The sequence below is a fragment of the Ranitomeya variabilis genome, chromosome 5, assembly GCF_051348905.1.
Source record: "Ranitomeya variabilis isolate aRanVar5 chromosome 5, aRanVar5.hap1, whole genome shotgun sequence".
Classification (NCBI taxonomy): Eukaryota; Metazoa; Chordata; class Amphibia; order Anura; family Dendrobatidae; genus Ranitomeya; species Ranitomeya variabilis.
Genome location: NC_135236.1, coordinates 632,533,004 through 632,550,494, shown reverse-complemented (window position 1 = coordinate 632,550,494; position 17,491 = coordinate 632,533,004). Strand labels below are relative to the sequence as shown.

Below are 17,491 nucleotides of genomic sequence, written 5' to 3'. Positions count from 1 at the left end.
CTATCTACTGGCTAACACGGTACCAAGATATATATATTTCCTTTATTTGTAAAAGGGAGTCATTATGGGGTCATCGTGAGCCTTCCATACCATTGCACAGGTTACAGCATACTCCATATTATTACTAATACACAATATCATGCTGCCTGTTGCCTGACACACCTAATCCTTTCTGTAAGAGCATTAAAGGGATTAATCTAAAACTTTATGTGTATCCATATTTGGGAGATTCCTAAAGGGAATCTGTCATTAGATTTTTTTCACCTAATCTGAGAGCAAATAACCTGATTCCAGTGATGAGTCACTTACTGGGCTGCTTAGTGTAGTTTGTTAAAATCACTGTTTTATCAGCAGAAGAATATCACTAGAGGACTAGTAAACCTGCTGCCATGCAGTCCCTCATATTCATGAGCTGTGTATTACCCTGGCCCCAGCACTGATTGATAGCTATTTGTGTATAATTAGTGGTGTGGGTGGGGTTATACAGAGAACTACTAGATCTGTCGAAAATAAAACAATGATTGTATCAAAATCATAGCAAGCAGCCCAGTAAGTGACACATTTCTGGAATCAGGGTCTCTGCCCCTTCATCATGCTGCTTTCAGAGGGGGTAACACAGACCTGGTGACATATTCAATTTAACCCCTTCACATCCGATGACGTATATTTACATCATCGGCTATTAACCTGCACTGATTTTAATTAGCCATCAAGTGCCTCTAACAGCCGCAGGTGGATCCGAGATCCACCCGCAGCTGTTAACCAGTTAAATACAGCTGTCAATCATTTAACATGCGCAGACAAGAAGCGAGTCATTGATCCCGCCCATCGACGCCTCAGTCACGTGATAGCGGGGCACCGATCACGACATGAGATCTGAGGTTCTGCTGAAGACCCCCGTGCCTGTCACCATGATCCTCTTGTGAATGCTGGCCTAAGGCTGGTGTTTGTTGCTGAAGCACAGCTATGTATAGCACAGGCGATCGGACGATCCCAGCTTCAAGTCTCCTTAGGGTATGTGCCAATAATCAGGAGCTGCAGAGGCCAAATGTTACAGCATAGTGGATGGGATTTCTAGAAATCCCATGTCCATTGTGGGTTCATAGTCACCTGCGAAACACCCGCGGACACTGACATGCGGCACGTCTTTCCAGACTGCAGCATGTCAATTTCTCTTGTGGATACGCGAGTCTGCGCAACAGAAATTTCATCAAAAGAATGTATTGAAGGTGGTAAATCTGCACGATTCTGTGAACACATTCTGATTTACCAGCGTTCAATTGAACGCAGCGTTTTGGACACAGCGAACATACTCTGCATCCAAAACGCTGCTACTTCCGGATTGTGGGCGCATAGCCTAAGGGGACTATTAAATACGGTAAAAAGTTGAAAAAAATAAAAAATAAAAAAAACACACATGTTCAAATCACCCGCTTTTACTCCATTAGAAAGGATGGAGGTCACATATACCAGGAGGACATATATGCCACAATGGGGAACATACTGTATATATCAGGATGAGGAGCATATATATAAACATATATATATATATATATATATATATATATATATATACAGTGGGGCAAAAAAGTATTTAGTCAGTCAGCAATAGTGCAAGTTCCACCACTTAAAAAGATGAGCGGCGTCTGTAATTTACATCATAGGTAGACCTCAACTATGGGAGACAAACTGAGGAAAAAAAAATCCAGAAAATCACATTGTCTGTTTTTTTATCATTTTATTTGCATTTTATGGTGGAAAATAAGTATTTGGTCAGAAACAAAATTTCATCTCAATACTTTGTAATATTTCCTTTGTTGGCAATGACAGAGGTCAAACGTTTTCTGTAAGTCTTCACAAGGTTGCCACACACTGTTGTTGGTATGTTGGCCCATTCCTCCATGCAGATCTCCTCTAGAGCAGTGATGTTTTTGGCTTTTCGCTTGGCAACATGGACTTTCAACTCCCTCCAAAGGTTTTCTATAGGGTTGAGATCTGGAGACTGGCTAGGCCACTCCAGGACCTTGAAATGCTTCTTACGAAGCCACTCCTTTGTTGCCCTGGCGGTGTGCTTTGGATCATTGTCATGTTGAAAGACCCAGCCACGTTTCATCTTCAATGCCCTTGCTGATGGAAGGAGGTTTGCACTCAAAATCTCATGATACATGGCCCCATTCATTCTTTCATGTACCCGGATCAGTCGTCCTGGCCCCTTTGCAGAGAAACAGCCCCAAAGCATGATGTTTCCACCACCATGCTTTACAGTAGGTATGGTGTTTGATGGATGCAACTCAGTATTCTTTTTCTTCCAAACACGACAAGTTGTGTTTCTACCAAACAGTTCCAGTTTGGTTTCATCAGACCATAGGACATTCTCCCAAAACTCCTCTGGATCATCCAAATGCTCTCTAGCAAGCTTCAGACGGGCCCGGACATGTACTGGTTTAAGCAGTGGGACACGTCTGGCACTGCAGGATCTGAGTCCATGGTGGCATAGTGTGTTACTTATGGTAGGCCTTGTTACATTGGTCCCAGCTCTCTGCAGTTCATTCACTAGGTCCCCCCGCGTGGTTCTGGGATTTGTGCTCACCGTTCTTGTGATCATTCTGACCCCACGGGGTGGGATTTTGCGTGGAGCCCCAGATCGAGGGAGATTATCAGTGGTCTTGTATGTCTTCCATTTTCTAATTATTGCTCCCACTGTTGATTTCTTCATTCCAAGCTGGTTGGCTATTGCAGATTCAGTCTTCCCAGCCTGGTGCAGGGCTACAATTTTGTTTCTGGTGTCCTTTGACAGCTCTTTGGTCTTCACTAGTGTTGAGCGATACCGTCCGATACTTGAAAGTATCGGTATCGGAAAGTATCGGCCGATACCGGCAAAGTATCGGATCCAATCCGATACCGATACCCGATACCAATACAAGTCAATGGGACTCAAGTATCAGACGGTATTCCTGATGGTTCCCAGGGTCTGAAGGAGAGGAAACTCTCCTTCAGGCCCTGGGATCCATAAAAATGTGTAAAAGAGAGAATTAAAATAAAAAATATCGCTATACTCACCCTCTGACGCAGCCTGGACCTCAGCGAGGGAACCGGCAGCGTTGTTTGTTTAAAATTCGCGCTTTTACTTGGTTACGTGAAGTCCCGGCTTGTGATTGGTCAGGGCGGCCATGTTGCCGGGACGCGGACCAATCACAGCAAGCCGTGACAAAATTACGTCACGGCTTGCTGTGATTGGTCCGCGTCCCGGCAACATGGCCGCCATTAACCAATCACAAGCCGTGACGTCACGGGAGGCTGGACACGCACGCTTTTTAAAATGGGCGCGTGTCCAGCCTCCCGTGACGTCCCGGCTTATGATTGGTTAATGGCGGCCATGTTGCCGGGACGCGGACCAATCACAGCAAGCCGTGACGTAATTTCGTCACGGCTTGCTGTGATTGGTCCGCGTCCCGGCAACATGGCCGCCCTGACCAATCACAAGCCGGGACTTCACGTAACCAAGTAAAAGCGCGAATTTTAAACAAACAACGCTGCCGGTTCCCTCGCTGAGGTCCAGGCTGCGTCGGAGGGTGAGTATAGCGATATTTTTTATTTTAATTCTCTCTTTTACACATTTTTACATTAATGTTGTTTCGATACCGATACCCGATATCACAAAAATATCGGATCTCGGTATCGGAATTCCGATACAGCAAGTATCGGCCGATACCCGATACTTGCAGTATCGGAATGCTCAACACTAGTCTTCACCATAGTGGATTTTGGAGTCAGACTGTTTGAGGGTGTGCACAGGTGTCTTTTTATACTGATAACAAGTTTAAACAGGTGCCATTACTACAGGTAATGAGTGGAGGAAAGAGGAGACTCTTAAAGAAGAAGTTACAGGTCTGTGAGAGCCAGAAATCTTGATTGTTTGTTTCTGACCAAATACTTATTTCCCACCATAAAATGCAAATAAAATGATAAAAAAACAGACAATGTGATTTTCTGGATTTTTTTTTCTCAGTTTGTCTCCCATAGTTGAGGTCTACCTATGATGTAAATTACAGACGCCTCTCATCTTTTTAAGTGGTGGAACTTGCACTATTGCTGACTGACTAAATACTTTTTTGCCCCACTGTATATATATAATCGCTAAAAAAAAAACTTTTATACACATCGGGCTGCACCTCAATGGGGAAGGTGCAGCTGTGCAGGGGGAGAAAATGGTTAGAAGGTTGGAGGAGTGTTTAAACTAGGGATTGGGGGGGAGGGTATTCATTTTATAGGAGGGGAAGATAGTGCAGATAGAGACCTGGGCACAAATAAGGAAGTTGGGGGTGGCGGTGGCATGGGGGGTGGGGTTAGAACAGTTAATAATTTAAGAAAGAATAGAGGTACAGAGAGTAACATCAAGTGCATGTATACTAATGCCAGAAGCCTCGCCAACAAAATGGACGAATTAGAACTAATGTTGTTGGAGCATAATTATGACATGGTGGGGATATCTGAGACGTGGCTGGATGAGAGCCATGACTGGGCTGTTAACTTGCAGGGCTATAGCCTGTTCAGAAATGACCGTACAGATAAGCGAGGGGGAGGGGTGTGTCTATATGTAAAATCTTCCTTAAAACCCATCCTGCGTGATAATATAGGTGAATTTAATGAAAATGTAGAGTCCCTGTGGGTGGAGATAAGGGGAGGGGGAAAAAATAATAAATTACTGATAGGGGTTTGTTATAAATCTCCAAAACTAATGGAAGCAATGGAGAATATCCTCGTAAAGCAAATAGATGAAGCTGCGACTCAAGGAGAAGTCATTATTATGGGGGACTTCAACTACCCTGAAATAGATTGGGGAACAGAAACCTGCAGTTCCAGCAAAGGTAATCGATTTTTGACAACTATGAGAGACAATTACCTTTCACAACTGGTTCAGGACCCAACAAGGAGGGGGGCACTGCTAGACCTAATATTACCCAACAGGCCAGACCGCATAGCAAATATAAGGGTTGGGGGTCACTTGGGGAATAGTGATCACAAAATAATAAGTTTTCATGTCTCCTTTAATAAGATGGGTAGTAGGGGGGTGACAAGGACACTAAACTTCAGGAGGGCAAATTTCCAACGGATGAGAGAGGATCTTGGTGCAATTAACTGGGACGATATCCTGAGACACAAAAATACACAAAGAAAATGGGAGACATTTATTAGCATCCTGGATAGGACCTGTGCACAGTATATACCGTATGGGAATAAACATACTAGAAATAGGAGGAAACCAATATGGCTAAATAGAGCTGTAAGGGGCGCAATAAGGGACAAAAAGAAAGCATTTAGAGAATTAAAGGAAGTAGGTAGTGAGGAGGCATTAAATAAATACAGAAAATTAAATAAATTCTGTAAAAAGCAAATCAAGGCAGCAAAGATTGAGACAGAGAGACTCATTGCCAGAGAGAGTAAAAATAATCCCAAAATATTCTTTAACTATATAAATAGTAAGAAACTAAAAAATGACAGTGTTGGCCCCCTTAAAAATAGTCTGGGTGAAATGGTGGATGAGGATGAGGAAAAAGCCAATATGCTAAATGACTTTTTTTCATCAGTATTTACAAAAGAAAATCCCATGGCAGCCAATATGACTAGTGATAAAAATTCCCCATTAAATGTCACCTGCTTAACCCAGCAGGAAGTACAGCGGCGGCTAAAAATAACTAAAATTGACAAATCTCCGGGCCCGGATGGGATACACCCCCGAGTACTGCAGGAACTAAGTACAGTCATTGATAGACCATTATTTTTAATCTTTAAAGACTCCATAATAACAGGGTCTGTACCACAGGACTGGCGTATAGCAAATGTGGTGCCAATATTCAAAAAAGGGGCAAAAACTGAACTCGGTAATTATAGGCCAGTAAGCTTAACCTCTACTGTGGGTAAAATCCTGGAGGGCATTCTAAGGGATGCTATGCTGGAGTATCTGAAGAGGAATAACCTCATGACCCAGTATCAGCACGGGTTTACTAGGGACCGTTCATGTCAGACTAATTTGATCAGCTTCTATGAAGAGGTAAGTTCCGGACTGGACCAAGGGAACCCAGTGGACGTAGTATATATGGACTTTTCCAAAGCTTTTGATACGGTGCCACACAAAAGGTTGTTACATAAAATGAGAGTAATGGGGATAGGGGAAAATATGTGTAAGTGGGTTGAGAGCTGGCTCAGGGATAGGAAACAAAGGGTGGTTATTAATGGAGCACACTCGGACTGGGTCACGGTTAGCAGTGGGGTACCACAGGGGTCAGTATTGGGCCCTCTTCTTTTTAACATATTTATTAATTACCTTGTAGGGGGCATTCAGAGTAGAATTTCAATATTTGCAGATGACACTAAACTCTGCAGGGTAATCAATACAGGGGAGGACAATTTTATATTACAGGATGATTTATGTAAACTAGAAGCTTGGGCTGATAAATGGCAAATGAGCTTTAATGGGGATAAATGTAAGGTCATGCACTTGGGTAGAAGTAATAAGATGTATAACTATGTGCTTAATTCTAAAACTCTGGGCAAAACCATCAATGAAAAAGACCTGGGTGTATGGGTGGATGACAAACTCATATTCAGTGGCCAGTGTCAGGCAGCTGCTACAAAGGCAAATAAAATAATGGGATGTATTAAAAGAGGCATAGATGCTCATGAGGAGAACATAATTTTACCTCTATACAAGTCACTAGTTCGACCACACTTAGAATACTGTGCACAGTTCCGGTCTCCGGTGTATAAGAAAGACATAGCTGAACTGGAGCGGGTGCAGAGAAGAGCGACCAAGGTTATTAGAGGACTGGGGGGTCTGCAATACCAAGATAGGTTATTACACTTGGGGCTATTTAGTTTGGAAAAACGAAGACTAAGGGGTGATCTTATTTTAATGTATAAATATATGAGGGGACAGTACAAAGACCTTTCTGATGATCTTTTTAATCATAGACCTGAGACAGGGACAAGGGGGCATCCTCTACGTCTGGAGGAAAGAAGGTTTAAGCATAATAACAGACGCGGATTCTTTACTGTAAGAGCAGTGAGACTATGGAACTCTCTGCCGTATGATGTTGTAATGAGTGACTCATTGCTTCAATTTAAGAGGGGACTGGATACCTTTCTGGAAAAGTATAATATTACAGGGTATATATATTAGATTCCTTGATAAGGCGTTGATCCAGGGAACTAGTCTGATTGCCGTATGTGGAGTCGGGAAGGAATTTTTTTCCCCATGGTGGAGTTACTCTTTGCCACATGTGGGTTTTTTGCCTTCCCCTGGATCAACATGTTAGGGCATGTTAGGTTAGGCTATGGGTTGAACTAGATGGACTTAAAGTCTTCCTTCAACCTTAATAACTATGTAACTATGTAACTATGTAAATTAATCCTTTTTTCATTATGATCTGATAGATGGGAACTCACAAAATCGCTGGGATTCAGTGCTGAGCCTCATTATTAATCTTTATTTGTAAACAAATTATTATTACAATTGATTTACATTTTTGTTAGGTGCAAAAAGAGAGACCCCAAAGTGTGGATTACTGAAGTGCAGAGAGGAATCCCCCAAGCTGCTGTCCAGCAAGTTCCAGGAAAGATACTTCGTTATCAGGGATCGCAAGCTGCTGCTGCTTAAGGAGAAAAAGGTAAGTGTCTGCAAAGAACGAGAGACTGGTATGTATTGGGGATCTGCGAAATGCGTCATTCAGGGGCCATTTTCACTAATAGAACTTACCCAAGTATAGTCTGTGCGGCGGCTCAAATGTCTGTGAGTTTTGTGGACTGAGTGTCTCAGAAAAGAAAAATGGAGTCATGTCTGCTTTTCATCAAGGATCTAAATTCCTTCAATGGATCCTTAAATGACGAGCAGCATGCGGACACCATTTGTGTGTTGACCGAGCGCTGTCTTTTATTTTGCTGTTTAATGAATAAGAGAACCTTTGATTTTTTTACGTATGTTAAAAAGTGATGTCACATTGATGGTAAAAACGGACATGAGAAAAAGAATGAAAATCGGATCTAGCACACAGCTGTGAAACAACCATTTTTCTTGCATGCAAAACAAACAAAGGTCTATATGAGGCCTTTAAATTGGTTGTCCAGGCGAAAATTACAAGTCTGCAGACTTGCGAGTCCTCACATTTCAAGCACTGTGCACTGTGAGGAGTCTCCGGTGCCGGTGGTCATGTGACCACATGAATGCGATATGCTCAATCCGACTAGACTTGCATTGAGTGAGCCCATCTAGTCGGACTGTGGCCTGGGACAATTCATATGACAAACTTGTGGCCATATGACTGCCATTCAGCAGAGAATCTTTACAGCGCGCAATGCGAGGATTCACAAGTCTGCAGCCACATAGAGTGACTGCAGACTTGTAGTTTAAGACAGAATAACCCTTTAATAGCAAAATATAAAGTCTTTCCATGCTCCAGCAGATACAGGCTGCCATAAAACGGCCAATTTAAAAGTTAATGGTAAGAATGTATTCAGGAATTGATTATTCATTATTCACACTTTAGGCACGAAGCTTATTCTGATATTATAATCTTTGGTCTTATCTTACAGAGTTCCAAGCCAGAGAGAGAATGGTCACTTGAAAATGCCAAAATTTACATGGGGATTCGAAAAAAATTGAAACCTCCAACTCAGTAAGGAGTTTCCCCTATTAAATGAAAGCCTTGCGCAAATATTTAGTGACTTTCTGAGCTTTTACTGATTTGGGTTTTTTTGCTGTGAATTGTGAAAAACTTTTAAGCAAGATGTGATATCAGCTGTGTCCTAACTGAAATTCCATCATTTGTCCACCAGATGGGGCTATACAATCTACATGGATAAACAGCAGTTGTAAGTATTCTTTCTTTATTTCACTCACTTATATGGCGCCGATAATTCCACATCATCACTGTCCCCAATGGGGCTCACAATCTAAATTCCCTATCAGTATGTCTTTGGAGGGTGACCGGAGTCCCCGGAGGAAACCCACACAAACAGGTGAAGAGCATACAAACTCCTTGGGCTATGTTCTCACGATGAGCCTTTGGTGCGTTTTTGGCTCTACGTGTTTTTTGCTGCCTCAAAAACGCAGGGTCTTACAGTTCCTGCAATGTGGATGGGATTTATAGAAGTCTCCTGCCCACTGGGCTTCTTTTTAACGCTGCAGAAAGTGACCTGCGGCGCGTTTTTCAAATCTGCAGCATGTCAGCTTTTCTTGCGGGCTCGCTGAGTTTTTTGTGTAGATTTTTCCCATAGATGAATATTAGATGAGGAAAGTCCAAAGCAAAAAAAAAAAAAAAGATGCATTTTTAGAATGTTTTGGCAGCGGAAACGCATAAAAAACGCATGTTAGTTTACCTAAGTATGTCAGTAAAGTTTTGTCAAAGCAAAAAAACAAGCATCAAAAACAAAGCATCTTTATTTAAATCATAACACACCAAAAAAAGACAAAAAAATACAGGATCATAAAAGTGATAAAAATACGTGTAAAAAAACGCACACAAAAAACACAATGAAAAAATGCAAGAAACTTAAATAATAAGTGCAGAAATTCTGCAACACCAAAAACTCATCGTGGGAACGTAGCTATGTAGAAGTTGTCCTTGGTGGGATTTGAACCCAGGACCCGCGTACAGTAAGGCTGCAGTTCTAGTCACTGTGATATAAAATACTTGAGAATAAATTACAAACCGAGAACGGCGCAAAATAATGTTCTCATTTAAATAAATAAATATATATATATATATATATATATATATATATATATATATATTATATTCATACATTATATTTTACATGAAATTCTCTTTACTAGGACATTTAGATGGGCTAATAATCACATACGGTCCATATAAATATCGCCCCTTGTATATAGACAGCGTCGGACTGGGGTGTCTGGGGCCCACCAGAGGAATGGACTCTAGGGGCCCACCCTACAGCTATATGCAAATATCTGTCATTATAGTGGAGCATCGGCTGTAAAACACCGGCGGCTGCCACACATCTACCGTGTGCCCCAATAACTGGGATGTATAATTACGGTAGTTTACATTAATGTGGTTCTTGGTAAAACAAGTTATCACTGATCCATGGGCTCCACAGGATTGGTGATCGCTTAGATCCGACCATTAGAAACTGGGGAAGTTTTATCCCTGACAGGACACTTTTATCACTATTTTAAAATGCAGCGGCAGGTGGGATTTCTGATTCATTCTCTTTGGGGCTTCCAGAAAAAAACAAGTGCAGCCACTGAGGGAATGAATGGATCAGTGATCTAGTCGGACATGCCACTCCAGTCTCATGGGGATGAAAAGTTCCACATTTTGCTGAGTGGGTCCAAGCAGTCAGACCCCCACCAATCAATATGTTATCACTTATCCTGTGGAGAGGTGATTACTTTTTTCCACAGGAAACCCCTGTAAGTGCATCTCCGCCGCTGTGTACAAAGCATTAAAACTCTAATGGAAATAAAGAATCTTCTCCTAATTAATATCAGAGAGAACAAATGACTGCCATACACAACACAATCCACTATACCAAGACCAATATTACCACATACAGGAAGAAATACCACCACACCATGACCAGACCACATAGTGAGCGAATAATACTACATACAAGGGACAAATACCACCGCACCGTGTCAACACCACATATTACCACCACTTGGTGACCAAATAGCACATACAAGGGACAAATACCACAACACCATTTCCAGACCACATATTACCACCACATAGTGACTGAATACTACAATACTGATCAGAAATAAAAAAAACAAAAAAAAACACAATACTATCACCATAAGGCTGCTGTCACACTAGCAGTATTTGGTCAGTATTTTACATCAGTATTTGTAAGCCAAAACCAGGAGTGGAACAATTTGAGGAAAAGTATAATAGAAACATGTGCACCACTTCTGCATTTATCACCCACTCCTGGTTTTGGCTTACAAATACTGATTTCCACATATAGTGGGATCTATGCAATAAAGCGATCTCCACTATGGTACCAAAATAAAATAAATTTTATTGAACATAATGTTAAAAACACAAATAGGATAAAATTACTACATGTAAGAAAGGTACACAATCCAATAAAAGGGACTATACTGCCATGGGAGATTGCAAGATGGCTCAGGCTGAATGCAGTATATATACAATGAGAAATACCTATGCTATGATATGAGAGTCCATGGATGGAAAGCTGCCTCTATCAACGATACCTAGCTTAATAATATGGTGTCCTAAATCAGACCCCACAAAAATACATGGCATATGCTAGAGGTAGTAAAAGGATATTACCTTACTGTTCGCCTGCTGCAATGACCCCGGCGTCCCTCTAGCATATGCCATGTATTTTTGAGGGGTCTGATTTAGGACACCATATTATTAAGCTAGGTATCGTTGATAGAGGCAGCTTTCCATCCATGGACTCTCATATCATAGCATAGGTATTTCTCATTGTATATATACTGCATTCAGCCTGAGCCATCTTGCAATCTCCCATGGCAGTATAGTCCCTTTTATTGGATTGTGTACCTTTCTTACATGTAGTAATTTTATCCTATTTGTGTTTTTAACATTATGTTCAATAAAATTTATTTTATATTAGTACCATAGTGGAGATCGCTTTATTACATAGATCCCACTATATGTGGAAGTTTTGCTGGGTGGTACATATACCCTTCGTTTTGAAGGGATTTGTCTTTGTAAAAACATAGAGCAATTACGTGTGATTACAAATACTGATGTAAAATACTGACCAAATACTGAATGTGTGACGGCAGCCTAAGTGACATTATACACAGGAGATCTGTACTTAGTATGCAGTGTCTGTGTAGAGGTAATACAGAGATCACTGGTGGTATTATACACAGGAGCTCTGTATATAATGTATAGGTAATACAGTGATCACTTTTGACATTATACACAAGAGCTCTGTATATAGTATACAGTGTATAGTGTCAGTGTATAGGTAACACTGACTCACCAGTGACGTCTCTAGGTGAAGTCCTTCATCTTTCATCCAGCACAGACCGCCATCATTTCTTCCAGCCAGGACTCGTTTCTGCAGGAAATAACACAGTTATCTCGAGCTCCACTTGCAGAACACATTACTTAATTTTTCACAACTTCTACATTACACCACATGAAGAAAAAAAGGCGACATAGTGTCACTCTACACAGTAACAGGACCGCCCCCCCAATTAAAACAGTATACTCAAAAAATAAAATAAATACATCACTGCAGTAATAATATCCCTTAATTAGCCCCTATGGTGATAATATTCCCCACCCTGGCCCCGTTTATCTCATTCCTGGCTCCAGCCATATGTTCTCGCATCCTGCCCTCATGAGTATCCATTCTACCCCATATGATCTCCCCATCCTGCCCCATCGTATCCATCCTGCCCCATGATCCAATCCTGCCCCATGTCTTTCATTTTGCCCCGTGTCTCCAATCATGCCCTGTATCTACATTCTGCCCATGCCTCCAGTCCTGCCCCCAGTGTGTCCAGCAATCTACCCCAGTGTGTCCAGCATATTACCCCCCAGTGTGTCCAGCAACCTGCCCCAGTATGTCCAGCATATTGCCCCAGTGTCCAGCAATCTGCCCCAGTGTGTCCAGCATTGCCTCCAGACAGTGTATCCAGCAATCTGCCCCAGTATGTCTGGCAATCTGCCCCAGTGTGTCCAGCAATCTGTCCCAGTATGTCCAGCATTGCCCCCAGACAGTGTGTCCAGGAATCTGCCCCAGTATGTCTGGCAATCTGCCCCAGTGTGTCCAGCAATCTGCCCCAGTGTGTCCAGCATATTACCCCCGTGTGTCCAACAATCTGCCCCCAGTCTGTCCAACGTTCTGCCCCCAGTCTGTCCAGCGTTCTGCCCCCAGTCTGTCCAGCGTTCTGCCCCCAGTCTGTCCAGCGTTCTGCCCCCAGTCTGTCCAGCGTTCTGCCCCAGTGTGTCTCCAGCATTCTGCCCCAGTGTGTGTCCAGCAATCTGCCCCAGTGTGTGTCCAGCAATCTGCCCCAGTGTGTCTCCAGCAATCTGCCCCCAGTGTCTCCAGCAATCTGCCCCAGTGTGTGTCCAGCATTCTGCCCCAGTGTGTGTCCAGCAATCTGCCCCAGTGTGTCTCCAGCAATCTGCCCCCAGTGTCTCCAGCAATCTGCCCCAGTGTGTCTCCAGCATTCTGCCCCAGTGTGTGTCCAGCAATCTGCCCCAGTGTGTCTCCAGCAATCTGCCCCCAGTGTCTCCAGCAATCTGCCCCAGTGTGTGTCTCCAGCATTCTGCCCCAGTGTGTGTCTCCAGCATTCTGCCCCAGTGTGTGTCTCCAGCATTCTGCCCCAGTGTGTGTCTCCAGCATTCTGCCCCAGTGTGTGTCCAGCATTCTGCCCCAGTGTGTGTCTCCAGCATTCTGCCCCAGTGTGTGTCTCCAGCATTCTGCCCCAGTGTGTCTCTCCAGCATTCTGCCCCAGTGTGTGTCTCCAGCATTCTGCCCCAGTGTGTGTCCAGCATTCTGCCCCAGTGTGTGTCTCCAGCATTCTGCCCTAGTGTGTGTCTCCAGCATTCTGCCCCAGTGTGTGTCTCCAGCATTCTGCCCCAGTGTGTGTCCAGCATTCTGCCCCAGTGTGTGTCCAGCAATCTGCCCCAGTGTGTCTCCAGCAATCTGCCCCCAGTGTCTCCAGCAATCTGCCCCAGTGTGTCTCCAGCATTCTGCCCCAGTGTGTGTCCAGCAATCTGCCCCAGTGTGTCTCCAGCAATCTGCCCCAGTGTCTCCAGCAATCTGCCCCAGTGTGTCTCCAGCATTCTGCCCCAGTGTGTGTCTCCAGCATTCTGCCCCAGTGTGTGTCTCCAGCATTCTGCCCCAGTGTGTGTCTCCAGCATTCTGCCCCAGTGTGTGTCCAGCATTCTGCCCCAGTGTGTGTCTCCAGCATTCTGCCCCAGTGTGTCTCTCCAGCATTCTGCCCCAGTGTGTGTCTCCAGCATTCTGCCCCAGTGTGTGTCTCCAGCATTCTGCCCCAGTGTGTGTCTCCAGCATTCTGCCCCAGTGTGTCTCCAGCATTCTGAACCCTCCCCCCCCCCCCCCCCGGTGTCCCCCACTGCTCCAGGGGCACCCGCCGCTCCGGGGGCCCCCCGGCCGCCACCCTCCTTGAAGACGATACTCACCCTGCTGCCTGCTCCAGCGATGGTCTCGGCGTCTGCTCTGCACTGCATCTTCTTCCTGCTTGTGCTTGTGCGGTCATGTGGTACTGATTAAAGTCATGAATATGCGCATATTCATGGCCTTAATGAAGCGGTACCACGTGACCGCACAAGCAGGAAGAAGATGCAGTGCAGAGCAGACGCCGAGACCATCGCTGGAGCAGGGTGAGTATCGTCTTCAAGGAGGGTGGGTGGGGGGCGGCCAGGGGGGCCCCCGGAGCAGTGGGGGCCCCTGGAGCAGTGGGGGGCCCTGCCAGCAGGTGTCAGTGCCTGGGCCCACCGGGGGATCCACCGATTCCCCGGTGGGCCAGTCCGAGCCTGTATATAGATATGCTTCCGAAAATCCGATATTTATGGGGACAGAATGACGGTCTGTACAAACGGCTGCTGATAGGCTTGTGTATAAATGATCGTCGGTCATTTACGGCCTGTCTTTGTGGGCCATTTCTCATCACTATTCATTATAATGCAGCATTTTCTGTGACCGAATCTGTTTGCAGCTTTGGAGGTAGAAGTGGGCCCTTATCTCCTGGACTCCTGATCAAATTCACTCGTCTGCCCCTTTTTGAAACCCATTTAAAGGGAATCTATAAGAAAGTTTAACCCCCTTTAACTGTTCATATGCTCTTATACAGGGGCATGTAAAAGTTTGGGCACCCCTGGTAAAAATTACTGTTATTGTGAACAGTTAAGCAAGTTGAAGATAATATGATCTCTAAAAGGCTTAAAGTTAAAGATGACACATTTCCTTTGTATTGTAGGCACCCAAACAAAATATAGTCATCTTTTACATTTTTAAAAATTACTAAAAGAAAAATCGGCCGGTACAAAGGTTTGGGCGCCCTTGGAGATTTGTGTGCGCAGATAATTTTGGTCAAGGTTTCAGACCTTAACTAACCTGTTAGTCTTATGGCTTGTTCACTATCATTGTTAGGAAAAGCCAAGTTATATAAATTTCCGAGCTTTATAGAAACCCAACCTCCTTTAACCTTGTGCCAAAAAACAGCAGCCATGGGTTCTTATAAGCAGCTGCCTAGCACTCTGAAAATGGTGGAGGCCCACAAAGAAGGAGAAGGCTATAAGAAAATAACAAAGCATACTCAAGTTGCCCTTTCCTCAGTTTGAAAAGTAATTAAGAAATGGCAGCTAACAGTAACAGTGGAGGTCAAGATAAGGTTTGGAAGACCAAGGAAATTTCAGTGAGAGCTTCTGGTAAGATTGCTAGAGAGGCAAATCGGAACCCCCACTTGACTGCAAAAGACCTTCAGAAAGATTTAGCAGACTCTGGAGTTGTGGTACATGGTTCTACTGTTGAAAGAAACCTTCACAAATATGGCCTTCATGGAAGCGTCATCAGAAGAAAACCTCTCCTGCCTCCTCACCATAAAATTCAGCATCAGAAGTATGTAAAACAACATCTAAACAAAGCTGTTGCATTTTGGAAACAAGTCCTATGGACTGATGAGGTTAAAATAGAACTCTTTGGCCACAATTATCAAAGGTATGTGTGGAGAAAAAAAGGGCACTGAATTTAAGGAAAATAACATCTAGCCAAACAATAAGCATGGGAGTGGATCAATCATGCTTTGGAGTTGTGTTGCAGTCAATGGCACGGGGAACATTTCATTGGTAGAGGGAAGAATGGATTCAAGGAAATTTCAAACACATTCTTAATGCAAACATAATTGAAAGACTCTTGTCTGGCTACAAAAAGTGTTTACAAGCTGTGTTACGTGCAAAAGAGGGTGCTGCTAGGTACTAACCATGCAGGTTGTCCACACTTTTGCACCTGCCCATTTTCCTTTTTATAATTTGTAAAATGTAAAAGATGGAAATATATAAATATATATATCTATATTTTTTTTTTGCCTAAAATAAAAAAGAAACGTGTCATCTTTAACTATAGCCCTTTTAGAGATTATTTAATCTTAAACTAGCTTAGATGTTCACAATAACTTTAATTTTGACCAGGAGTGCCCAAACTTTTGCATGCCTCTGTAGTTCACTGAAGGACAAATACTTTGATACCTTTCCGTCTGCTGTTTGTTCTATTATTCCAGAAAAATCCACTATCTTATCAATATGAAAATGAGGCGTTATGTGCTTCATCGCTCCCAGAGCACCTTACAAAAGTCTGCCATTTACATTCTTAGCATCTGCTTACTTCTTTTTATTGATAAGCACCGGACATTATATCTCACGCCTGCTCACATCACCACGGTCGGTACATCTGCATTGTAAGGACCCGGGCTTTGGCGTGCTATTTCACGTGCGTCGCCCATTGACTCTGTACACCTGGTGGTATGTGAAAAAGTGAAATCAGCCCAAAGGTTTTCTGCCCCACACCTGAGCTCAGCTATCAATTCCCTTTAAGCCTTATTTCTGGATAAAATGCATTATTTCCCTTTTGGGGATAATTTTTGGGCATTGCATCCTAACTCCCCTTTCATACATTGCGCATCAGAGGAGGACTTCAGTGCAGATTCCTCCTCAAATCCTCTAACCTTACGCATCCAGATCCATGTACAATTGTGTCCATGCCGCAGAAAATAAAGTCTCAGAGTAAAGTGAGCGAGATACTTTTCCTTAAGTTTGAAAGAAAAAGTAGGTTTTGTCAAATCCATGTTCAATATTCCATGGGCCACCCTGTGATGAGTGGCTCACCGTGTGTCTGTTTTCATTTTGCAGGTGCTTATGTTGTACCACACAAGCAGAGATGTGGGACTGGATCACAAGTATTCTCAAAGCACAGGTAAAGATCCTGAAGGCTCAGCATCAGTAAGGCTTTCCACATTGGCTACTACAGGATTCTTACATTTCTGTCATATATGCAAGGTCGGACTGGGGTGTCTGGGCCCCTCCAGGGAAATGGACTCTTAAGGGCCCACCCTGCAGCTATATGCAAATATCTGTCAGCCGTTATCCCCATTATAGTGTAGCATCGGCTGTAAAACACAGGAGGCTCCTGCCCATCTACTGTGCGCCCCATAACTGGGATGTATAATTACTGTAGTTTGCATTCAAGGGGTTCTTTGGTTAAAACAAGTTATCACTGATTCATGGGCTCCACAGGATAGGTGAGTGCTTTGATCCGACCATTAGAAACTGCACCGATCGGAAGAATGAGGAAGTTTTATCCCTGACAGGACACTTATCCCCATTTTAAAATGGAGCTGCAGGTGGGAAGTCTGACCGCAGCTCCATTCATTCTTTTTGGGGCTTCCAGAAAAAACAAGTGCAGCCACAGAGTGAATGAATGGATCAGTGAT

The 17,491-nt window shown here is 43.6% G+C and overlaps 1 protein-coding gene across 3 annotated transcripts in view; it reads left to right on the top strand.

Moving 5' to 3' along the window:
• ARAP3 (ArfGAP with RhoGAP domain, ankyrin repeat and PH domain 3) overlaps nt 1–17,491 on the top strand; it is a 239,241-nt gene that overhangs the window by 210,268 nt on the left and 11,482 nt on the right. For all 3 annotated transcript variants that reach the window (XM_077266276.1, XM_077266274.1, XM_077266275.1), the window contains exons 28-31: nt 7,534–7,667; nt 8,590–8,672; nt 8,833–8,868; nt 16,911–16,974. In XM_077266276.1, coding sequence (XP_077122391.1) covers nt 7,534–7,667; nt 8,590–8,672; nt 8,833–8,868; nt 16,911–16,974 — 317 coding nt within the window. The remainder of the gene's footprint in view (nt 1–7,533; nt 7,668–8,589; nt 8,673–8,832; nt 8,869–16,910; nt 16,975–17,491) is intronic.